This window comes from Felis catus, chromosome C2, assembly GCF_018350175.1.
Source record: "Felis catus isolate Fca126 chromosome C2, F.catus_Fca126_mat1.0, whole genome shotgun sequence".
NCBI classification, from domain to species: Eukaryota; Metazoa; Chordata; class Mammalia; order Carnivora; family Felidae; genus Felis; species Felis catus.
The window spans coordinates 133,916,707-133,943,082 of record NC_058376.1 but is presented as its reverse complement, the minus strand read 5'-3'; the positions used below and the strand labels follow the sequence as shown (position 1 = coordinate 133,943,082).

At 42.5% G+C, this 26,376-nt stretch overlaps 1 protein-coding gene across 5 annotated transcripts in view; it reads right to left on the bottom strand.

Moving 5' to 3' along the window:
• Positions 1–10,026: 10,026 nt before the first annotated feature.
• Positions 10,027–26,376, bottom strand: part of PLCL2 (phospholipase C like 2) — a 191,861-nt gene continuing 175,511 nt past the window's right edge. For 3 of the 5 annotated variants that reach the window (XM_045037657.1, XM_003992151.6, XM_045037658.1), the window contains one exon: positions 10,027–10,869. In XM_045037657.1, the coding sequence (XP_044893592.1) occupies positions 10,690–10,869 (180 nt within the window). In that variant the 3' untranslated portion in view covers positions 10,027–10,689. The remainder of the gene's footprint in view (positions 10,870–26,376) is intronic. The other 2 variants (XR_006585522.1, XR_006585523.1) reach the window with 1 other exon arrangement.

The following is a 26,376-nucleotide window of genomic DNA, read 5'->3' as shown; positions in this document are numbered from 1 at the left end:
GCTGGAGACCCTCACCTCTCCTCCCTAACTGCTCACCTGTCCAGGATGTCTCTGGCATCTCAACTTAGATGTGAGTTTTCTCTTCCAAACCTGCTGCTCCTCTCGTCTCCTCCCTCTCAGGTAAAGGCTCACCATTCACCTAGTTGCCCCAATAAAAACCCGAGGCATTGCTGATTTCGTTTTCTCTGCTGCCACATCCAATTAAGACCCCGATATGACCACGTCTCTCCCTTTCTACTGTTACACTCTGTTCCCAACCATCACTGCCTCCCTGGTTTACAGCAACACCTGTCTCTACTCTTGACCCTCTCATGCTTCATACACAGCCAGAGCAATCTTCTAAAATACAAATCAGATCACAGTATTCCCTAACTGACCTAGAATAAGATCCAAGATCCTCACAGGCTCTGCAGAGTCTGCTCCTCTTTGCCCCTTATTTTGTGCAGCTTTCAGCTCTACTAACCCTCCAGTCATCCTGACTTATTTCTGTCCCCAAACACTGTGAGTCCATTCCTGCCTTGGTCCTTTGGGGGCATGCTCCCTTTACTGTAATGTTCTTTTCTAGATCAACCCAGGGCTTCACTCAACTCATTCCGCTTCAACTTATTATTCTCCCATTCCTGTTCTATTTTCTTCTTAGAACGTATCAGTATCTACAGGGATCTCATCTACTTGTTTATATTTTATTGACTATTTCCCACACCAGAATGTAACCTCCTCGAGAATGGGGGACTTACTGCTCTATTTCTGGCTCCTAGGCTTTCCTGAAATCAATATCTACAATAAGTATTTGTTGAATGAATGAGTAAACTCATATATATCACAACATTTCAGAACGCCAAAAATAAAGAATAGATCCATAAGTTCCCAAGAAAATGGAGCCCGTTAGCTACAAATGAGTAAGAACCAGAATGGTATGCCTTCTCATAAGCAATAATGACACTAGAAGAAAATACAGTGATACTTCAAAGTTCTGAGAGAAATGGGTTAGAGCCTAGAATTAGACACCCGGTCAAACCTGCAATCAAATATGGGAGCAAGGTCAAGAATTTTTTAACATGGCAAGACTCAGAAAATCTGCCTTCCCTAAACACTCTCTGAAAGAATTACTCACGGGTATCCTCAGCGAAAAGCAAAGACAACTGCTCCCCAAACAAAACATAGGATCCAGGAAAGAGCAATATATAGTAAAACTAAGTCAGCACTGTAATAAATAAAATAAACCTCAGAATTAAATCTGTGCAGCGGGCCGGGAAGGCAATTAGTCCAAATGAAAAACAAGAAATAAGAGGACTCGGAGGAGGAAAAAAATGTCTTCAGGAGAAAATAATCTGTAAAAAAATTATATAATTAAGACACCAAAAGGATTTTACTGATAAAGGAAAAGTATGAAATAATACCATGTTCCCTCTTTGCACTCCTATTCCCAATTGTTTTTCTCCTGGTTTTTACATTCCAATCTCTTTTTAAAAATATAACATCAACTTTATTGAAATATAGCTTATATACAAAAAATATACAGATTTCAAATACACAGTTCGAAGAGTTTTGACAAATGTCTGGTACATTGTAAATGTGACCAGTATAACTGCAATCAGTCTAGATGTAGATTTACATGCATGTTACATCCACATCCCTCCAGAAATTTCCTTTGCAGGCAACCCCCTCCTCAACCCCTTCTATTACAGAGTCCTGGCTTTGCCCATTCTAGAACTCCTTATGAATGGAATCATACAGTAAGCACTCTTCAGTGTCTGGATTTATTCACTCAGCATGAAGGTTTTTTCCAGTCATCATGTCTGTGGCAGGTACGAGAAGTCTGTTCTCCTTACAGTTGAGAAGTGCTGAATCTCATGAATATAATACACTTTTGTTTGTCCATTTTCTTGTTGATGATGGTTTGGGTGGTTTAAAGTTTTTGAATATTATGAATAAAGCTGCTGTCAACAAAATTCTACAAGTCTTAAGAAGGATATAAGTTTTGATTACTCTGCAGAAACTCTGGGATTGGAATTGCTGGTCCATAAGTTAAGTATAGATTTAACTATATCAAAAAAACGCCCAACTGTTTTTCCAAAATAGGTACACCTATTTCAACAAATAGGTGTACATTTCAACAATAATGTATGAAAATTAGAGTTGTCCCATATGCTCAACATGCAGGATTGTCAGTATTTTTAATTTTAGCCATTTTAGTGGGTGTATGGTGGTATCTCATCGTGGTTTTGATTTGCATTTCCCTTATGACTAATGATACTGAATATCTTTTCATGAGCTTTTTGGCCATTATATTTTCTTTTGTCAATATTCCCTTAGCCATGATTTTTGTTACGTTGCTTGCTTTCTGACTTCTGAGTTGTAAAAGTCTTTTACGTGTTCTGAAAACCACGGTTTTGTCAAAAAATATAGGGTCACAAATGTTTATCCCAGACTTGACTTTTAATAATAGCATCTCAGAAAAAAGCAGAAGCTAATTTTAAAGTCAGATTTATCACATTTTTGTATGTGATTTTGCCAATTGTTTTCTATTTGCCCCATCTATTTATCCTTTTCCCTTTTTCTTCTTTTTCTTTTGAGTATTTGTTATTCTAATTCACCTCATCTGTTGAATTATTAGCTATAATTCTTTGTTTTGTTATTCTACTGGTTTCCTAATGTGTACAGTATATGTCATTATTTATAACACTACACTTTTAAGTGGTTTTATATCACTTTACATACAGCATAAGAACCTTACAGTAATATACTTCTATTTCTCACCCCTAGGATCATGTGCTATTGTTGTTAAACATTTTACATTTACATAAGCTGCATCATTATTTTTAAATAGCCAATGATCTTTTTAAAGATATTTTAAAAAGAAGAAAAAATCTTATATATTTACAGGTGTAGTTACCATTTCCAAAACTCCTCATTCTTTGTGCAGATCCATATTTCTATCTGCTATCATTCTTCTCTTCCTGAGGACTTTCTAAAACAGTAATGTAGTCTGGGTCTGTTGGCAATGAATTGTTTTAGCTTTTGTCCATATGAAAACAATTTATTTTGCCTTATTTGGAAGATATTTTTGCTGGGCATAGACATCTAGGGAGACAGCTACTTTTCTTCCAGCCAGTCCTTTAAAGACTTCTGTCTCCTGCAAAATCCGCCAGCACCCTCGGTTTCATGCTTCTGCATAGAATGTGTCTTTTTCTCTCCGACTGCTTTTAAGACTTTCCTCTTTATCACTATGGGCTTTGAGCAATTCGAGATTGATGTGCCATAGCGTAGTCTTCCTCACATGTCTTGTGCTTGGGTGTTGAGACTCCTGCATTTCCGGGATGTAAAAGTGTCTGTAGAAAGTGTAGAAACTGTTTCACCATATTTTCTTTCTTTTTCTTTTCTTTCTTTCTTTCTTTCTTTCTTTCTTTCTTCCTTCCTTCCTTCCTTCCTTCCTTCCTTCCTTCCTTCCTTCCTTCCTTTCTTTTCTTTCTTTTCTTTCTTTCTTTCTTTCTTTCTTTCTTTCTTTCTTTCTTTCTCTTTCTTTCTTTTCTCTTCTTTCTTTTCTTTCTTTGTCTTTCTTTCTTTTTCTTTCTTTATTTTCTTCCCACTTTTCCTCTCTTTTGGGCACTCAAGTTACGCACATAGGAAGCCACCTGAAATGGCCCCACAGCTCACTGATGCTCTGTTCATCTGTTTTGTTTTGCTTTCTTGTTCTTTTTTTTTTTCCTTCTGTGTGTTTTATTTTTGAAAGTCTTTATTATGCTGGCTTCAACGGCACTAATTTTTTTTTCTTTTGTGAGGTCTCCTCTGTTGTTAGTCCCATCCATTGTAGCTTTCACTCACACGCTGATGTTTCCATCTCTAGAAGTCAAATTTTGGTCTTTTCTACACCATCCACGCAACCACTTCACTTTTTGGACATGAGGAATACAGCTGTAATAAGTGTTTTAACACTTTTGTATGCTAATTCTAACATCTGTGCCAGTTCTGGGTTTTAATTCATGGATTTTTCTCCTCACATAGGTTGTAATTTTCTGCTTCCTTACATGCCGGGTCACTCTTTTTTGGGTACCAGACGTTGCAAATTTTACTTTTTGGGGTCCTAAATATTTGTGTATTCCAGTAAATACTCCTGAGCTTTGTTCAGGCATGTAGTTCACTTGCTGGAAAAGCTTGATTTTTTTTAGGCTTTGCTTTTCTTAACATTTGTAGGTGGGACCAGAGCAATGTCTATCCTGGAGGGAATTATTTCCCACTCCTGAGGCAAGACGCTTCTGAGTACTCTCCTTGGGGTCCTGTGAATTATGTGGATTTCTGGTCCAGCTGGTGGCCGGGCACACTGTTGTGGGCCCTGTGTGAACACTGCATAAGCACTGTTTCCCTTTGTGTGGACAGCTGCTCCCACAGGAGTAAGATTTACTCCTTACTCCCAAGGAGTAAGATTTAGTTTTGGGAGAATAGCTTTTACTCTGTTTGTATATAAAGCGAAAAACACACAATTTTACATACATATTAGAGATGCATACAGTACATAAATAGCTGGATGGATCTACATTTATACGTGTGGTCTTAAAACTTCATGGGGGAGAGTGACTATGGAAAAAATGTCTAAAATGACTCGTTAGGGGGTTGATGATCTGGAAAGGTTGAGAAATGCTGTTCTAATGACTGAGTGGTTCTCTCTCCTGCCTCAGGGAGTGTCTCCATTTGTGCTGATGAGCACTCTGCCGAACACTGGTCCTCGGTAGCTCTGTTCTCTGTCCGTGCAGCTCTCTCCTCTCCAGCACCCTGTCCCACAAACTGTACCCATCTTGGTCTCCCAGGTTATCAGCCCCACTTCCTTGACTCAGGGGTGCTTCTAGGCTCTGCCTCGCTTTCCCCTCCTGGCACAGGGCCTGGAAGCTCTCTCAAGGTAATCACTTAGGGAAGTCGCAGGGCTCACCTCATCTGCCTACCTCCTCCAAGGGATCACTCTCTTTCTATGCCTGAGGTCTAGTGTCCAAAATCCATTGTTTTCTGGGTTTTGGTTGTTTTATGCAGGAAGGCAGGTCTGCTCCCCATTACTCTGTCTTGGTTGGCAGTGGAAGTTAGCTCTATTCACCTTGAACGGCACAGGTTTTGTGGCCTGGGGTCCCAACCGTCTACTTCTAGGCAGGTTTAGTTATACTATTCCCACAACAAATTAATTCTTATGAAATTATAACATGATAAAGGCTGGTTATTTAATTTTAGAACCAATCTCAGAGGAAGCATGGGAAGTTTATAGTTACAGGACAGAACATGATGTTACCCAGAAACAAGTTATATACGTGACAAGTATGGGCGTGGTGGTCAGCAAGGGTGGGCGTCAATGGAGGGAAACAGTGGAGAACTCTAATTTCCTGACCTAACACGGCAGTGGATCAAAGCATGATGGTCAATAATTGATGTATCAAGAAACGGTTTAAAATACACTACTTAACGCCATAAGGGTACACCAGCAGCACAAAAACGAAAATGTTCCTGACAGGGCTTGGGGATGAAGGGAAAGCAAAGAGAAGGAGCAGTGAAGGGAGCCCTATTTTTCCTTTTCCTTCATGTAGAGTCACAGATCTCTTGAGGTTGATAAAGAAGCGGCGGAGGGATGAGCCTCTTCTCTATCGCTGCCCTGTCCATGATGGTAGCCACCAGCCACATGCGGCAGTGGAGTTACTGAAATGCGGCTAGTGTGACTGAGGAGGCAAATTTTTTATTTCACCAAGTTCTTATTAATTAAAATGTAAATTTAGGGCCACACGTGGTTAGTGGCTATTGTATTCGATAGCACAGATAGAGATGTTTCCATTATCACAGGAAGTTCTATTGGACAGCATTGGTCTAGAATTTGGGAGGCAATTACCAGAAGAATCAAACCAGAAATGATTAAGCATGATAAGTTCTTGGCACTAAGGCCAGGGGGAAATGGAAGGAGAGTTTTACTCTCATATTAGACCTTTCAATACTTTGAATATTCATTACCTATATCATATCTCGCTGTATGTCCAGAACGCTCGTCTCAACCTATAATCTCAAGCCACAACAATCCATTCCCAAAGCACTTTTGTGATTTTGGGTTTGGAGTAAAAAATCTTTTTAGAGGGAAGACATTTGTTGTTATAAATTCTAATAGTCATATTTCACCTAAGTTGTTAATTTCTATTTTCCACCTAACATCTGTGGCTTTGATAAAATGCAAAAGTATTGTAGTGAATGAAATTGAACTGCTATTCATCACTTTCCAGGCCACAGCTTTACTTTAAATATTCGATTCTTTGGTTTCTGCGGCCCCCAAAGAGAGTTTTAACTTTTCTTGACAGTAAAAGTGGGAACTTATCAGAGAGAGGATGGCATTTGTTGGCAACATGTGAACATCTCTGCATGGAGGAGGACTGGCCAAACCACTCCCGTGGGGAGCAGAAGATAGGCCGTGTGAGCGGCACATGCACTTTTTAATTCACATTCTTTAGCATTTGACCTTTTTAGTAACAGGGAGCATACATTTCTCTATAATTAAGTAAAACTAATAAAAGGTAGATTCGATATAATAAAACTAAATATTGGGCACTAGCTTTTTAGGAAACCAAGACCAAAATCCCTGACAAGGCCCTCCACCACTCATTCCACACCTCCTCCCTCTCATTGTCTGCACCCCAGTCTCACTATCCTTCTCTGGGTCCTCAGGCATGCCACCCTCCCTCCCATCACCAGCTTTGGCAACATGCCGGGTTCTCTCCCTAAATTGTCTGAATTTCACCCTCTCCTGACAATTTTTGCCTCCAGGTCTCAGCTAAAATACAACTCTCTCAGAGAATCTTCTGTGGCAGCTTGCATATTCCGAAGGTGATCTTAACATCTCCTAGCCTTTATCTTCTTCTGCAAGACAACCTTGCCGCTTCCCTAGCAAGAGAGGGAGTTGATTTCTCCACCCACTTGAACCTGGGCAGACTTAGTGACATACTTGAATAATATAATGCAGCAGAAGTAACATTCTGGGACTTCTGAGGCTAGGCACAAGAAGTCTCAAGAAGACCAACAGCTTCTAGATAGGTCTTCTGGAACACAGACTCTTGGAACCCAGTGCCCTGCTATAGGAAGTCCAAGTCACATGGAGAGATGATATGCAGATGCTTTGGCTGACAGCCCAGCCATGTGAGGGTGCCATCTTGCAAGACGGCACGTGTAGCCAGTCAGATGACTGCAGTTTCAGCTGACATCTGCCAGTGACTGCATGATAGACCCCAAGCAAGAACCACTGAAGTGAGCCCAGCCAACCCAAGACATAAGGACTGTTTTAAGTTCTCAGGGTTGAGTTTCAGAGCAATAGATACTCAGTCCATCTTCCAAGGAGGGTGAGGCCTCTGTATACTCTCATGGCTCTACCTTTCAAGAATCACTACTGATGATCATACAGCAAGTCCGCTGTGAGCCAGGCACCTTACACACACCGTCTTATTCAGTCCTCACAAGAATCCTGTGAGGGAAGGAAGCATTTTTTTAATCCTTCAATTACAGAAGCAAGAGAGTCTGAGCACACTTCCTCTCAGTACTCAGCTAGGATGTGAGCCCAGGTAGCCCCTCCATTGCCCCCGCCATGGTTTGTAATTGTACCTTCTCTTTGTAATTATTTAATGTCTCCTTCTCAAAACCACATTGTGAGTTCCATGTGGGCTGGGACCATGTCTGCTCTTGTTCATGGTGGCCCCTGGTGTCCAGAATGTGTGCTCGGTGAAATCAGAGCAAATCTCAGTGGTTTCTAGGGAGCTAGGAGGTGAGCATTTGGGGTTAGAGGCCTTCTTTCCCACCGTTCAGAAGCTGTAGCTGCTAGAAGCAGAAAAGAGACCAACACCTGCAACGGCTCAGGTATCAGAGAGGATCCATCTCACAAGCAGATGCCTCGGGATTTATTCCGTGGACAGGTCATCCACACGACTGCTGGAAACCTGGTGCTTGGCTCTGTTTGCAGGTTGCCAGTGTGACGTTTCGTTTCTCACTGAACTCACCAGGCATCGGCCGTAGTCCCTGCGCAATTCTGCCCGACTCTTCACGTTCCTGTATCCTCGCCAGCGCTACGCCAGTTGTGTTCATGGACTTCCCATCAGATGTTTCCCTTAACTAGGGATGATGCAGTGTGTGTGCACAGTGTGACTGATGTACACATTAGTCAAACTAAAGGGCGTTATTTGTTTGACTTGTTGTAAGTAAACAAGTCTCTTACAGTAAGAGACTTAAGTGGGGGTTCCCCCATATAAGGAAGGGAGATGAGGGAGGGAAGCCGGCCTGTCACCCCGCTGTCGCCACAATTTATGAACTTAGGAGTGTGTCCCACGTTTGTTTGACTAGTGGGGTTATAATAAGGCCCTCACAGGTTTGAGTCGGAGCAGACCAGTTAGTCCTTTGTAAGAGAAACCTACTTACAAAGGTCATAAATCATAACTTTGGCTCAGGGCCAGGTGACGAATGGTTCCCATTTCCGTATGGAGACGAACAGAAGAGAATAGCTCAGTTGGCCATGACTGCATGTTCTGCTGATCTGAGCCACCATCTTCTTTAATGAAGGATGGGGGCCTCACTGGGGCGGGGACTAGGCAGACAGGAGGAACACGGCAGCTTCGGGAGCAACTCCTCAACTGATGTGCCTTCTTGTTCCCGTTACGTGGCCAATTTCTTTGAAGAGATGGGTCAAAAGAAGGTTGCTTTTTTTTAACTGAGCAAAAGTAGAGCAAACCCGGGGCTGGGTGCAGTGCCCACACCCCCCTCCACCCTCCGCCCCGGCAGATTTCGTGACCTGGGGTTGTGTGTGATATTGTCCTTGTCCGCAACCCCTGCACCTAGAAAGGAGTCTCAGGAGCAATCATCTCAGACTCTTTGTGTCCTCAAGTTGCCCATTCCACACCTGTATGACCTACAGCAAATCACATGGGCCTTGCTCTCCGAGTCATTCAAGCCACACCTCCACTGATGCCTGCCACGGCTGTAAATGTAGCATTGCGTTCAATTTCATTCTATTGTGAAAAGTCATTTTTTTATTGTTTTTGGATTTCACCGTGAAGTTGAATATTGCTATTTACTTGCCAGCTGAGTTCGAGGATTATTAACAATGGTCTAAATGATACAGCATTTTATTTCTCATTCTATAAAGCTACTCTTAATTCGTTGCTAGTCTCCCGCACTGCCCCCCACCCCCCGCTTTTTTTTTCTGTGTGGAGTTCATTTCCGAGCAGAGAACTGAAGCTACCTACCCGCCGGGCGTTCGCCGGGGTGCGCCGGGAACCGCGCAATCATTCCAATGACAGATAGGTTTAATTTTCTAACTGGAATTACACGGTGCCGAGAGCCAGCGAAGATGCATACCTTCACTTAAGCACACTCTTTAGAATGCAAATGACAAGAACTGAGCAGAGAAACTGTTTTTTAAGAGGATATTTAGGAGTCTGGGCAGAAATAAATTAAATATATCAGCCTGAGCGTCTTCCTAACTGGGAGGAAAGAGCAGATTACGCATATTTATCTGGCTTGCAGACCTGAACCACTGAAAAGAAAATGGACAAATCAAGGAGGGTTGCTGAGGATTTAGAGCTTTTACTCTTCCAAAATCTGAAAGCAGGTTTGGTTTGGGAGAAGCAGTAATTAGGCTGCAGTGTCTGGTATGTTTTCAAAACTAGCACAAAGTTTCACCGATTTAGAAAATAAAGCCTTGGATTAAAATCCCAGCCGGTCGAGGACAGCTACACGTGCCCCAGCCCCTCTAACTGCCTCTGACGGACCCTCTGCACGGTCTGGAGGCACCCGCACTCCAGTGCGAATTCAAAGCACAAAGCGGCATCTCGGTTCCTGGTAGAATCAGTCAGCTGTCGTTGCGCAAAGTCGTGAGCACCTTCCTCGAAGCAAAACCGCTAAGCCAGACAAGCAACTCATTTTTGACAAAGCTGGTTCAACAATCGGCTCCTCTGAAGAGTAGAATATTTTTAACTAGAAATTTTAAAAGTTAAAACTTTCATTAAGTGCCATGTACTGCTATTGGAGAAATATCATAAAACATCGTTTTAATGTGAACGCTACTTCATACAATGAAAAACTATTTACAATGTGTTGCTTCCAGATTGGCTGCTTTTACATTGTATGTCTACCCAGCGTGTGTCTTCAGCCGGGAGCTGCAGTCCTTGTACCCGACGGCTCTCCAAGGCCCCTGGGGACTCGGAGCATCTGTCCACTTACATTCTCCCTAGTAATTATGGCTCAGCAGGCACGCCACCAAAATCATCTATAACCCAGAGACTCTGGCAATCGTATAGAAGTAAAATGCGTAGATTAGGTTTCTGTCCAATAAATACTAATTTGACAATACAATCCATTTCCATCTTAAGAAATTGTTTTCAGTTAGGAAAACATTTTTTCTCAACGGAACTAGAACGAATAGTCTGTGGTTCACCCTGGAACTGTTAACGATGTCTTTGCATACAAATATAGCATATTTTGGCCAGGAATATAATTTCTTGTTAAAGAGTTTATTTGCCTTCACACGCAGAATTGCTACATACATTCACAGTTTTAAGAGACTGCAATTAGCTATTCCAGTTGTGCTTTAAAATCCCAAATATTATTTTCATTAGTGAGTGCAAAGCAAATGTCCCACTTGACTACAATTGGTCCTAGAGTTATAAACTCCATAATGGTTTCTAGAAAATTCCTTCAATCTCCAGTTTCATCATTTGCTTTTTCAGGTATGACTTCCAGGCTCCGACGCGGCTTCTGAACGTCGGCATTTTCTGTGCCCGGTTTATTCAGCCCACATGAAACAGCAGCATAATGGATTTGTTTCAGGTTCTCCAAGGTCTCGTTCTTGGCATATTTCAAAAGATCCGCTTGTCCCTGTAACAAGACATGCAATTAAATGTTAGATGTGACTAACATGACTTCTTGTTGCAGTCTGACAATACAGGTGTTCCACTGAAATAGAAATATTTTGATGCCACAAGAGGGCATGTTTATCTGCTATTGGCACTGTATCCGAATAGGTCAATTGTAATAAAAAACAAGATTGTCTTCCCAGTTTTCCACATCAAGCTCCAAGACCGTGCTGCCTCTTTGGTTCTTTCCCTTTATAAATCTGAATAGAATGCTGTGTGTGTGGACCATGGCTGTCTGCCCTGGTTAGAATTACATCTTTTTGTAAATTGTTTGGCCCATCTTGGTTTTTTCCTTTTAAGATTTGCCTTATTTTTAGCTCCTCATTCTGAAGTAAGTATAAATTCACAGGATGCAAATATATTACAGAGAGGTCTCATATACCTTTCCCCAAATTTCTCCCAATGGTTATGGCTTACATAACTAGAGTACAAGGTCCAAACCGAGCAGCTGACGTTGGTGCGATGTACACGTATAGCTCTGTGTCACTTCATCCCATGGGGAGATTCACGTAACCACCACTGCAATCAACACACAGAGCTACAGAGACCTCCCAGGCACCAGGACTCTACAGTCACACCCTTCCCCATCCCTCCACCATCCGTAGCCCCTTGACAACCACCAGTCTGTTCTCCATTATAAAGACTTGCTTTTGAAGCAAGCTTTGGCAGATAGGCACCCAGCAGGTTTTCACGGACTACTTGCTTAAAGGAGGAAGGAAGGAAAGGATTCTTTACTTTCAATAAACTTTCTTAGCCAGATCTTAATTTCTTTAGTGGGGTGTGGCCATCCTCTTGACATACATGCAGTCTAACACATAGGTCAAGACACAATGGGATGGACTGAAGCACCAGTCACTGGGAGTCTGGAATCTGAGCTGATGCCAGAGCTCAATGGAGAGTTTGTCAGCCTCATCACTTTGACATATTGACCAGAGAATTCTTTGGCCGGGTGGACGCGTGGACGGCTGTCTTGTGCATCTTGGGCTGGTGAGCAGCATCCATGGCTTTTGTCCCCTTTAGACCAGTTGCACCCCCTCAGCTGTGACAACCAAAATGTCTGTAGATGTTGTCAGATATCCTCTGGGGGGTGAAACTACCCATATATCAGCTGACCATTTCAAGATTACTGGTTAGGAGAGATGATGTGGTACTCCACTGTAAATTCCAACATTCCTACTTTGGTCGTTTGTTCTATTTTCTCTTCTGATATTTAATCTGCCTTCCATTAATAGTTCTTTCTACTTATACTATTACCTTTCCTTCTCTCCTATTTTCCTTGTCCCTATTTTGTCTCCTTCCTCGGGCTCTAAATTCATTCTGTTATTCTCTTTATCATCCCTCCATACTTTGGCTTTTTCTTTGTCATACTTACATTCTTGGTACTATCCCCTCTTTCTCCTGGGTTTTTTTTTTTTCCCTTAACTGCCTCTCAGCGTGCATCCCATTAAAGTGCTTCCTTACAACAAAAGCTGGGGGCCAGTTGCGGAGGCAACAGGTAAGGACTTACCTTGGAAGGCAACTGGACTACAATCAAATCTCAGCCTCTGGTGAGACTAAATTGCAGCGTAATCTTAAGCCACTATGAGGCCGGAATCCACAGAATGGTTTGCTGTTTACCACTTACTGTTCATGATTTTCCTGCTTTACAAAGACCTTTAATTAGTAACTATAAATACATGCTCCATTGCTTAGTTTAACTGAAGAGCTTCATTTTTATTCATTCTTACTAGTCACTGAACTCATATACTGAAATTTTACAAGCAGTAAGGTCTTTGTACATAAATATAGCATATTGTGCCAGAAATATAATTTCTTGTTAAAGACTTTATTTGCCCTCACGTGCAGGATTGCTACATACATTTATGGTTAACAGATTGTAACTAGATATTCCACTTGTGCTTTAAAATTCCAAATATTGTGTTTAAATTAATTAACTTTATTTTTTAGAGCAGTTTCAGGTTCACAGTAAAACTGAGCAGTTAAGTACAGAAATTTCCCGTATGCCCCAATCCCCGCATGAGGCGTAACCATCTCCACTACTGACATCCTGCCCCACAGTAGTACATTTACTGTAACTATAGACCTACACTGCCCATCATTATCACCCAAAGTCCATGGTTTACACGAGGGTTCACTCTTAGTGTCGTACATTCTGTGGGTTTGGACAAGTGTACAATGACATGTGCCCCATTACGCAGCATAGTCACACTGCCCTAAAAACCCTCTGTGCTCCCCCTATTCATCCCTCCCTTCCCCTTAATGCCTGGCAACCACTGATCTTTTCACTAGCTCAATATTTTGCCTTTTTCAGAATGTTATATAGTCGGAATTCTACAGTACGTAGCCTTTTAAGACTGGCTTCTTTCACTTAGTGATATGCAATTAACTTTCCTCTATGTCTTTTATGGCTTACTAGCTCATTTGTTTTTAGTGCCGAATAATGTTCCATCGTCTGGATGTACCACAGTTTATTCATTGACTCACCTACTGAAGGACATCTCAGTTAAACCCAAGTGTTGGTGATTATGAATACAGCTACTATAAACATCCATGTGCAGGATTTCGTGTGGACATGAGTTTTCAATTCATTTTGGTAGCTACTGAAAGGAGCATGACTGCTGATATCATACAGCAAGAGGATGTTGAGTTTGGTAAGAAACTGCATCCCGTCTTCCACAATGGCGTGCCGCTTTCTGTTCCCACCAGCAGTGAATGAGAGTTCCTGTTGTTTCACATCCTCACCAGCATTTGGTGCTGTTAGCGCTTTAGATTTTGGTCATTCTAGAAGGTACACATCAGTGTCTAATTTTTGTTTTAATCTGTAGTTCTCTGACATACAATGTTGAACGCCTTTCCACATGGCCACCTGCCATCTGTATGCCTGCTGTGGGGAAGCGTCTGCTCAGATCTTTTGTCCATTGTTTAATTGTTCATTTTCTTACTGTTGAGTTTTAAAAGTTCTTTGTGTGTTTTAGGTAACCATTGCTTATCCGGTGTGTCTTTTACAAATATTTTCTCCAAGTTTGTGGCTTGTCTTCTTGTTCTCAACTTGTCTTGCAGAGCAGAGGTTTTTAATTTTGATAGAGTCCTGCTTATAAATTCTTTCTTTTCTTTCTTTATTTCATGACTATGTTGTTGGGGTTACACCTAAAAAGTCATCACCATACCCAAGGTAAGCTAAGTTTTCTCCTACGTTATTTTCCAGAAGTTTTATAGTTTTCCATTTAGGCCCACAATTGGCTTGAAGTTAATTTTTGTGCAGGGTGCAAGGTCTGTGTCTAGATTTTTTTTTTCTCTTTGCATGTGGATGTCCAGTTGTTCCTGCACCATTTGTTTAAATGAGTATCTTTGCTCCATTGTATGGCCTTTGCCCCTCAGTCAAAAATCAGCTGACTAAAATTTGTGTGGGTCTATTTCTGGACTCTCTATTCTGTTCCATTGATCTCTTTGTTCTTTCACCAATATTACACTGTCCTGATTACCATAGCTTTTTTTTTTTTAAGTTTAATTATTTATTTTGAGACAGTGAGAGCCAGGGAAGGAGAGAGAGGGAATGAGAGAGAGAATCCCAAGCAGGCTCTGCACTGTCAATGCAGAGCCCGATGCAGGGCTCGAACTCATGAACCTAGAGACCATGACCTGAGGCATAATCAAGAGTCAGATGCTTAACCAACTAAGCCACCCAGGAGCCCCAGTTACTGTACTTTAGAGTAAATCTCAAGTTGGGTAGCGTCACTCCTCTTTGTTCTTTTCCTTCAAGACTGTGTCATCTATTCTGGGTCTTCTTCATCTCCATATAAACTTTAGAATCGATTTGTTAATATCTACAAAATAACTTGATGGAATTTTGGTTGGGATTATGTTGAATCTATAGCTCAATTTGGAAAGAAATGACATCTTGAAAATACTGAGTCTTCTAATCCATGAACAGGAAGTGTCTCTCCATTTATTCATTTCTTCTTTGATATATTCGATCAGTTTTGTAGTATTCCTTACGTAGATCTTGTACATATTTTGTTAGATTCATGCCTAAGTATTTTATTTTTGGAGATGCTAATGTAAGTGGCATTATATTTTTAATTTCAAATTACCCTTGTTCATTGCTGTTATCTGGGAAAGTGATAGACTTCTATACACTAACCTTGTATCTTGCAACCTTGCTATAATCGTTTATTAGTTCCAGGAGTTTTTTGTCAATTCTTTTGGAATTTCTACATAGATGATCATGTCATCTGTGAACAAAGTTATATTTTTCCTTCCCAATGTATAACTTTTATTTTTCTTTCTTGTCTTATTGAATTAGCTTGGACTTCTAGTACAATGATGAAAAACAGCGGAGTCAGGGGATTTCTTTGCCTATGTTTGCCTAATGGGAAACGTTTGAGTGTTCCCACCATTAAGTATGATAGTTAAAGGTGTTTTGTTCTTTATCAAGTTGAGGAAGTTCTTCTCTTTCTAATTTGCTGAGAGTTTTTATCATGAATGGGCACTGGATTTTGTCAGATGCCTTCTTGCTATCTAGTGAGATGATCATGTGATTTTTCCTCTCTAGCCTGATTACACAGATTGATTTTCCATTGTTGCACCAACCTTCATACCTGGTATAAATCTCACTGGGCCACAGTGTATAATTCTTTTCATACATTGCTGGATTCAGTTTTTTAATATTTTCTTGAGGATTTCTGCATCTATGTTCATAAGAGATACTGATCTGTAGTTTTTTTGGTAATGTCTATCTGGTTTTGGTATTAGGATAAATGCTGGCCAGGTACAATATATTAAAAAGTATTCCCTCTGCCTCTATTTTCTGGAAGAGATTGTAAAAAAAAAAAAAAAACTGGCATAATTTCTTCCTTAAATGTTTGATAGAATTCACCAGTGAACCCATGTGAGCCGGTGCGTTCATTTTAAAAGGTTATTAATTGTTTATTTGACTTCTTTAATAGAGATAAATCTATTCAAATAGTCTATTTCTTCTTGTGAGTTTTGGTAAAATGTGCCTTTCAAGAAATTGGTTCATTTCATCTAAGTTATCAAATTTGTGGGAGGAGGGCAGTTCATCATATTCCTTTGCTGTCCTTTTAATGCCCATGGGATCTGTAGTGACATCCCTTCTTCCATTACTGATATCAGTAATTGGTGCCCTCTTTTTTTCTTCCTTCATAGTTAGCCTGGCTAGAGACTTACTGATTTTAATGATCTTTTCAAAGAACCATCTTTTAGTTCTATTGATTTTCTCTCTTAATTTCCTGATGTCAATTTCACCGATTGCTGCTCTAATATTTTTATTAATAAAAATTAGTAGGTCTATGTTCAAAGTGCTTCCTTGGCATGTCCTCTTAGACTTCACGTGTCCAAAACTGAGTTCCTGATATCCTTCCTACCAGCCTCTCTATAACCAGCTCCTCTCAGGGTAAGACAACTCCGTTCTCACAGTGACTGAGAACACAGACCCTAGTACCACCCTTGACTCGTCTCCTTTTCTTTCATCCCTCATCCCACTTGTCGGCAGCCTCCATTATCTCTGTCTTCAAAAAATATACACATATACAGGTTCTCAGCACTTCTTACCACCCTCATTGCTACCACTGGCAGCCTGAACCACCATCACCTCTCTCTGAGTTTATGACAACTGACCATCCGGCTTCTCCTCTGTCAACATGACAGCCAGAGACATACAATCAAACACAGTCAGAACATGAACCCCCCAACCCGTGGCTCCTCGTATAACTCAGACTGAGTTCTGTGGGCAGTTCCCACAGCCCCCGAGCTGTCTTCACCCTCTTCATCACCCCACCTTGTTCACTAAGCCACTGTGACACTGGGCCCCTAAATGCTCCTCAGACACGGCAGGTCCTCCCTGGCCCCGCCTGGAGGTTGCACACTCGACATTGCCTATGCAGGGAAGGCTCTCGCCCCAGAAAGACACACAGTTTGCTCTGTCACCTCCTTTGGGCCTTGAACTCCCTGACGGCCTTTCCAAAATGAAAACTGCCACCTCTTGCTCCCAACTCTTCTTGCCCCTTCCCTGCCTTGCTTTCTCCATGACATGTTCTCTGTTGCTTTGTTTACTGCCTGTCTCTCCCATGAAATGTGAGTTCCAGGAGAACTGGGACTTTCACGTCTTCAATCCACTGCTGAACCCTCACCCCTCAAGCCTACAACAGCACCAGGCATACAACACAGGCTTAAGAAATGTGTTGAATGAGTATAATTAGACTAAGATGTGAAAGTCCCCTCTTTAATCTTCACAGTGGCCTCCCAATCATGTGCTTCACCTTTTTCTCTGCATTTATATATATATTATGAATAGGTATTGCATTTTTTACAGAAATGAAATCAAGCAAACCCTGCCATTCTTCAGTTTTCTTTTTTTCACCAAAAATCATGTCTTGGCAATCTTTTCATGTCAGCATATATAGATCTGCCACAGGATGACGGGGCATTTAAATAGAAAAATCCCCAGATGGTATACAGGATAATTAATGTGGTAATAACGAATTCTTTATCTGGTGGAATCTTGGTTCCCAAGTTTAGACAGGTCATTACCACACTTTGAATGGATCAGGCTTTCCACACCTAGCCAGGGGAGACACAAAGGACCCCCAGAGCCGGGGAGCTGCCGAGTTTTATCCCCAGCACTTGTATTTTGTTCTGTGCGTCCACAACCGCACGTCTGACACGTCTCAGGATTGTGGCATCCAGCGGGAGCAGAGAACAATTCTGAACAAGGTGATGATGGTGTTTGCTATAGCAGTGTTCACATCTCGTTGCTTCAAGAGAGCAAAGGCTATTTAAAACACCGCCGCCCACTGACACAGGGCATCTGGGTTTGAAGACTCCTACGAAACTGGCTTTGCAACGTTCCCAGTTGAGAAACTCAAACCCTATTTGGTTTCACACATTCTGTTTTGAATTTCATAAGTTATTCTATTTGGTTTTCATCTTGAAAGAGTTATAACAACCTTAGGTCAAAATATTTAAGGTTCCTACTTAGACTCGGAATATAATCTTTAAAAGACATAGCTAAGGGCAGGGTTGGATCCCAGCGGCTCTTGTGGAGAGCTGGCCGCAACTGTGCTCCTTCTGGCCCTGCCGGCGGCTGCCTGAGATCAGGTCAGAGGTCGGAGCAGCCGGGAAAGGAATGATGGCAGATCCCAGACACCAGAGCCAGTGCCCCAGCCATACTCAACCCTTGGCCAAACACCAAACTTTCTGTCTGACCATAAAAGATGCCCTAGCTTTTAATATGTTAAAAATACTTCAAGGCACATCTGTTAGTCCTACGTAGTTTTTGAATCTAAAATTAACAACCACAATTCACTGCTTTTATTTAGACTTAGAGCTAAAACTATAGGGATTGTACACTTCCGTTATTCTTTTTCAAAGCTTTTTAATCCAACTGTCTATTAGAGAAGAACAGAATCATCTCCTTCTGAGATGAGTGAACCAGGGTGGCCACAAAGACTCCCCCGACCTCTGCCACCAATCCGTGCAACGGCCACGTGGCTGAGAGCTGGAAGGGGCAAAAATGGCCATCTGCCGTTCCCTGGGAGTCAGCAGACACGTTTCTTCCACATTATAAGCAGGTGGATGGAAGAGGAAAAAAGAGGATACCCATACCATTTTGGGAGTCTGAAGGAGGCACAAAGGTAGTCAAAAAATTTTTAATTTAATGCAAATAAAGACATAAGCTATCAGTGTCTGGTTTGACCTCAGCGTGTCTGGGGCCCACACTGACTTCTGGGTTGTTCTGGGACTAACGGCCCCAGCCCGAGAAGCTTCATTTGGATGGCATGGACTAGGCTGCCTCCTTCCTGCTTCTTTGTCCACTCAGGAACAAAGCAGCTTCTAGGCACCTCCACCGATACCTTCCGCTCCCCCAAGACATGAAGCTAACTCTGGGATAAAGAGAGGGGGGCAGACACCTGGAGAGCGCCAAGGCCCAGCAGGAAGACAGACTGCGACCCTGCAAGCGCCTAGCACCGGCCACCCGCTGGCCCCTTACTCAGCAATTTGCCACGCACGTGTCCTTATCTTTCCTACCACCCAGAAGGCTGCAAGAGTTTTCCTGTCCCCTTCCTCAGCATCACTCTGAGATGACAGCACAGGGACCTAGGGTTTTTCTGGCTGTCTCTTGCCAGAGAATCTAAATTGCAAAACCCTAACACAAGCTCATAATCAGGAAACATTTCTTGGAAAGAGAGTGACTAACGTATGCCGGGCACTGTATTAAGCCCTTCGCAAAGACTATCTCATGATGATCTCAGTTCTGTGAGAGCTGCTGTTACTATTCCCAATTTTGTAGACGAGGACATTGAGTTTAGAGCGATGAAGGGGCTTACCCAAGGCAGAGCCTGCGCAGCGAATTGCACTTAAAAACATACAACTTTCTCTCTGTGTGTTCTGTTTTCTTTTTGGATTAAGTGAACCACGGGGCCCAAGCTATACAGTTGAGCCCCACACGTTACATGTGACACTTGAAAGCAAGCAAAGTGTAATGTGCACTACATTTCTAATGTCCCCAGTACATCACCAATGGTGCAGGCAATTCCTTCTTCCTGTGCTTAAACACAAGAACAGAGATACAGATTTCCATTCGTATTTGTTGAATGAGTAGGAAGCGAACAACACCATGGTGGGGCCACGGAAATCCTGGCCCCGGTTCTAAGCTGCCTCACTGCACTCCGAACGCTCCCCTTGAGTGGCTGGCCAAGGCTGTAGCCCATTCGTCAGAGTTAAGGAAGGCCTTCTTCCTACTGATGTCTCAATAAACCTTACACTTGAACAAAGATCCCCTGATCATCAGTCACCTGAAGTTGGAGCAACAGGGCATAGCAGCATGTGCTCGGCTGTGGAACGATAAATGCATGTTAAATGTTTCATGATTTTTTTCTGTCCTATTGGCTTCCCCTGTGCTCAGTCACATGTGTGAAGGGAGTGGAATGTGAATTGCAAGTGAATTCCTCTCTTCTCAGCAAGAAGACTGCCTTCCGTCTCCCCTGACTCCATCCCAAAGGGTTCGCAGGTGCTGGCCAGGTGGAAAGGCCCTCTGAGAGTATGAAGAACGGTTCTGGGAGCAAGACTCCTAACCCTTAGTCTTCGTCTTAATCCAGAGAGACATTTAAGCTGTATGAAGCAGTGTCCTGATTATGCAAGCAAAGTGGGTTCATCCAGGACTATCCTTGCACCTCGATCCCCTCCCCGCTGCCAATATTTTGGCTATTTCATCACATTTACAGTTGTTCCTCAACTTCACAAAGGTTGTGCTCAAAGGTTTATGCACACTTTAATTTAAAATTTTTAATATAAGATGCGATTTAAATTCAGAGTGGGTGTCTTTCACCTCGGAAACTATTTTACGTGTCACTCAACAAAGATGGGGGGGGTGCTCCCAGGCATTCCTAGGCAGCACAGTGGAGGAGGCGTGCGGTCTAAGTTGGACCTTGACATGGGCGGGAAACGATTTCAGCAGAGGCCAAGGGGCTGTGGAAGACGCTGCCTTCCTTCCACATGTGACTCTACGACTCCAACAAGTGATGCCTTTGGGGCCTAACCACGGCTTGGTAGCATGATTTCTATGCTACAAAGCTTTCTGAGTTCCAACTGTGGTAACATCTCCCTCTGATAATGGGAATGAGCATGGGACAAGCTAAGTCTCACACTGGCAGTGAGAGCTGGCCCCCTACAGTGGGAGACGAACTCCCCTGACACAGAGCTGGTGGCTCACGTGGTAGAGGGGGGGTGAGGATTTCAGGAGGTGCCATTGGAGGCTGCAGACGGTGGAAGTGAGCCATGACCTAAGCATAGAAGACAGGAGGTCAAGAGAGTGTTCCGGGCAAAGGGGCCAGGGCCAGAGGGGAGCAAGGGCAGTGTGCCCAGTGTGTAGAGAGAAGTGGAGAGCAAGGGGATGCTGAGGGATGAGCAGGGCCAGGGCCACGGACACGGAAGCTTCGAAAACGCTAGTAAAAACAGCACGCACAAGCACTTCCCTCGCACTGTTAATTTTTTAAGCACACTTTTTGCACGATTAAACGTTAGCTGAGTGATCACAAATTCCACATTAGTGGGATCCAAGGTCTGAGGTTTTACTGTGTTTTAAATGGGCCAGAAAGTACAGCCTGCCTAATGACAGGCACTACCATAGTTTGGTTTTCTGAGCCATTCTGAAGAGTCTTCACATGCTAAAGAGAGGAATGGCTTCCAGCCAATTACAGATTTTCAGGAAAACAGGCAACATAATACATCACCTAGTACATAAAATAACTAAAGGATATTAACATCAATAAAGAAAAGGAGTTGCCCAGGGGCCATCACAGCAATGTTCAGAAAAGATACAAATGTCAGTCTTCAGTCTTCAAGGTAAGTACCATACCTCAGGTAAAAACAAAATCAAGATGAACGTCTCAGCAGGTGCAAAGACTGTCTGGTTTAACTATTTATTTTTGGCAGAAGTCTCATTTTCCTAGAGAGAACAAATCTCTAATTACTTCTAGGGCTTAGCTTTTAGTCTTGGTTTTGAGGGCGGATGGTGCGGAACAGGAAGAGCTGGCTTGGCAGCAATCCTTCTGGAAAACATCTTGGGGTTGTAATAAACTTTATTTGAGTCTGTGATATGACACAGGTGCTAGAAAATCCAGCATAATTTTGGCCTGTATTGACAGTAAGATAATTTTCAGATTATGAAGAAAACCATACTGGCGAGTCCTACCCTGGGGCCGTCAGTGCACCGCGTATCCAGAGTATGGGGATAATTCTGGCCACCCCATCTTATGAAGGACACTGGCAAACCAGAGCCGTCAGGAGACCAAGGGACCCAGTGAGGAGGGGATCAGATGCCATCTCACCCTACTATCTGCAGAGATTGAGCATGTCTGACCTGAATCAGGGAGGTCTAAGAGAAGGCAATGATAGTTCACAAAGGTACAAAGGGATGTTGAGGAGGAGGAGGGAATACAATAATTCTGTGTTGCTTTGAGGGTATTACTGGAACCAGTGGGTAGAAATGAAGTTACAGAGAGATAAAATTCCATATACTGTATGACAGAACAAAACTAAGATTGCATGACAGTGGAGCAGGCTGCCAATCTGGTGGGAGCAGCAGGAAGGTGGGTTTGATGTCTTTATGGGGTTGTGTGGCCAAGCCTCAGTGTATCCTATACTCTTCTAAGGGAAAATGCGTCATTGGCAGGTTCTGCCACTGTGGTAGACTATCTGCAAAGGCAGATGCCATAATTCCTTCCATCTCTGTCCAGGCATGCTACTCCATCCACTAAGAGGCGGGGTCCACTTCCCCCTCCCTTGGATGTGGGCTGGAATTGATTTCCTTTGGTCAGTAACATGGAGGAAGTGGTCTTAAGAAGCCTGGCAGCTTCTCCTTTTGTTTTCTTGGAATCTCATAGCAATATAAGGAAGCTGGGGCTGGACTACTGAATGACGATCGGCCATGCAGAGAAAGGGAGAGATCAAGAAGAGGGGGACCCAGCCATTCTAGCCATCCCTGGTGACATGCCAGCCACGTGAGTAGAGCCTTCTTGGTTACTCCAGGCCCAGCTGACCTCCCAGCTGAACCAAACCAACACCACAGGGAGCAGAAACACCACCCGGCTGAGCACAGCTAGCCCACAGAATCATGTCAAATAAGAAGCTATCGTTTTAAGCCACTAGTTTCGTCATGGTTTGTTCTATGGCAACAGAGAACTGAAATAGCCAGTCAAGGCGGCCGTATTTTGTGCTATGTGACAGTGCCTTCCTGAGCACAGTGGATTGAAGCAGGTAGAGAACCTGATCCAAGGAGAACTTAATACGAGAGGAGGCTTATACCTTTAGGACGGCAGGTCTGGATGTGAAAGGAAAGGGTAGGCCCAGCCGACCAGATTTCCTCTCCTTGGAATTTGAACTAGGAAATACAAACAGATTGAGAACTTGGAATAAAACCTTCTAAGGTACAGTCGGGGCCAAACCAAGACCACAGTAAGTCATAGGGCAACAGAAACATGAGTGAGCAGAGGGAGAAGGACAGAGAGAGGACCATCGGCCCCTGGGGAAGAGCTGCCCTGGGTGCTGCTGGGCTTCCTGGCTGCCCTTTACTCCTGTGAGGCTGGAGCACAGCTTCCGGTCCCAGAGCTCCCTGTCCTTTCACAGTCCTCCCCGAGGCCAGCACCTCTCGCCCCTCCTCTCTGAGCTGGCCTGCAGGAGTTCTGCCTCTTACAACCAAAACAGAGCAATTAAAGCAGGGCTCTTCTACCATGAGATTCTACCATCTTAGGAATGGTAATAAATAGAAGCAATAAAAATTATCACCAGTACAGTGAGCGTTTAGCTAATGAAAAATAAAGGGAGAGAAACCTCTTAATTAAGCTGGTGGGCGGAAAATATTAACAGGATAACCTTCCCACATTTCTGGTGAAATGAGCAAAAAATAGTAAAATTGGCAAACACACACACACACACACACACACACACACAAACACACTCGCGCACACACACATACAACACAAGCAACAAACAAACAAAGGGGTATGACATAATTTAACAAACTTCTGAAACTCACAGAATTCATAGTGGCAATTCTTAGAAGTCCTGAAACTTTTAAGAGCCCAGTCAAACTGCAAAGACACAAATTGAGTGCCTTTTTCTTTTATTTCTTAAAAAAATTTTTTTTTCATGTTTATTTATTTTTGAGAGAGAGAGAGAGACAGAGCACAAGTGGGGGAGGGGCAGAGGCAGAGACACAGAATCCAAAATGGGCTCCAGGCTCCAAGCTGTCAGCACAGAGCTCAACTCGGGGCTCGAACTTGGGAATGGCGAGACCATGACCTGAGCTGAAGTCAGCCACTTAACCAACTGAGCCGCCCAGGTGCCCAGTCCTTTTTGTTTACTTCTGCTTGATGCAACAGAAAAGGTGATGGGACAGAGGGTAAGAAGAAAGAGGTAACGCAGGACAAGTGAGGAATCGGACTGACACACATAGAAAACTGGACACAGTACATTGAACAATGATGTTCTGACAGTGCAACACAGTGCGCCCTGATGGAAGAGATACAAACGGGGGTCCAGCTCCCTGTGGGGAGGGGTTCCAGGCTGCAGTGCAGGAAGGCAGAGCCTGGCGGCCCCACCAAGCCAAGGGGATGGAGTTTGGGGTTCAGGGAGGCTAAACAGCTGGGATGCGCAGGGTGGAGCAGTGGGGCTCTTAGACAGCTACTGTCAGTATCTGGTTCGGGAAGACGAAAGGTATGATGAGCACCAAAAGGAGAGGAGTGGGAAGCTGGATGGGATTAACGGCAGAGTAGGCACTGGAGAAGATACAGCGATATTGGTTGAAGATGTAGAAACAATGGAAACTACTTTTTAAGAAAGGAAAAGAAAAAAGAAAAGAAAAGAAAAGAAACCTAAAAAGAAATGAATAGTGGATCTGTCACTTTGGGGAAAATATCAAGCAGTATACATGTATAATAGGAGTTACAGAAGGAAGAGAGAAAGGGTAAGACTGAAAAAAAGATTTAAAGAAAAAATGACTAAAAATTTTTCCAAATTTGATGGAAATTTCCACATATAGAAGAAATCTTATTCTTTCACATATAGAAGCATCTCAACAAACCCTAAGCAGAAGAAACATGAAGAAAACCAGACTGAGGCCCATCATAATTCTTCTCAAAGTCTAAGAGAAAGAGAGAGAAAAATCTAAACAAAAGATGCCCAACCTCTCTGCATTTACCAGGCTGGCTAAACTGACAATAGCAAATGTTGACATGGATGTAGAATAATGGGAACTCTCAGAACACTGTTGGGGGGAGTGCTAAATGGGACAGTTTAGAAAGCAGCTTAGCAATTTCTTATAAAGTCTGGCACGCACTTACCACATGATCCAGTAACTGCACTCACAGGTGTTTAGCCAGTAAAATAAGAGTATGTCCACACAAAGACCTGCATGTGAGAGTTCACTGCAGCTCTACTCAAAACAGTTAGAGGCTGGAAACAGCCCAAACGTACATCAACCAGTGAACGTATGAACAAAGAGTAACACACCCATAAAATAGAATGTTATTCATCAAAAAAAAAAAAAAAAAAAAAAAGGAATGGATTGCTGAAACACACCTTACCTTGGATGAATATCAAAAGCATTATGTTACACGAAAGAGGCCAGGCATAAAGACTACATACTACATAACTCCCATTTATACAACAATCTGGAGCAGGTGAAACTATAGACAGAAATCAGGTCAGTGGTTGGTGAGGGAGGGAGTTTTCTGCAAAGGGGTATGAGGGAATTTTGGGGGTGATGGAAATGCTCTGTCATCATTGTGGTGGGGTTGCATGACAATATACATTTATCAAAATTCGTTGAGTTGTGCAGTTCAAAAGGGGGAATTTTATCTTATGTAAATTGTACCTCGATAAAGTTGATCAAGAAAAGGGAAGGATGCTGACTATCTAAGGGAAGTGAGGTCTTGAGGGCAGGCTTCTGAATTAAAGAGCAATCAGAAACCTGTGGAAATGGATTACACCCTCTCCCAATTATGCAGCAGAGACCCCAGAACGTGACATTTACAAACTCTGAGAAAGCTGGGTCCAAGAATCCAAAGACTGTCAATGACCCCAGCTGAGATTTATCTCTTCTCTGCCCTTTCCTCAGGCTGTGGATGGTGGTGACAGTAAGCTAATTTAAATATTGAACTTATACCAAACAACACGGTAATCATCGTCTTGGGGCCAAATGGGAATATTTAAAACTGGAAAATGGAAAAATAACAGCATGCCTAAGTCCTCACCTAGAAATATTAGTGGGTAGACACTCTCATCTTTCATAGCAGAAGGTCAACCAACCGACCTCATAATTGAAATGTGTAGCTTAAAAAAAAACCAAAACCCGACAAAATGACTCCTACTAACATTTTTCATAATCTTTTTTCTTAACCTCAGACATATTTCATAGGAAATAAATATCTCTCACAGTAAAACTTGTTAGTAATTCATTTAGCTTCTTTTCTTCTGTTAAATAAAGAAAAGTGAAACTCAGTACTTTTTAAAAAAATTTCAGAAGAGCAGTTACAGTAGGATCCTATCTACTGGCGTACCTTATTTCATAATACGTGAGACAGTAGCTCTTGTCAGATGTACCACTAAGAAAGAAAATCACTGCCAATTTAACTAGGATGCAATGCACGGATGCCATGGACTAGAAGATACATACCAATTTCAAAGATTTTTGATCTCGAAAATAAAAAAAGAAGGATGACTCAGAATCAATAAAATGTATCTCCATCCATCCATATGCAAATAAAATGGTTGCTAAAATAAGGTCACCTACATTTAGTAATAGCTATTTCTCAGAGGGTTTGGAGTCATTTTAAAACTTCTATCTTTTCTACATTAAAAAAGTTCTGTATAATGAAGATGCATTTACAAAAACAAATGAATGATTTTTATTCAAAATAAAAAATGATTGGAAGTAAATGTGCCAAGGTGT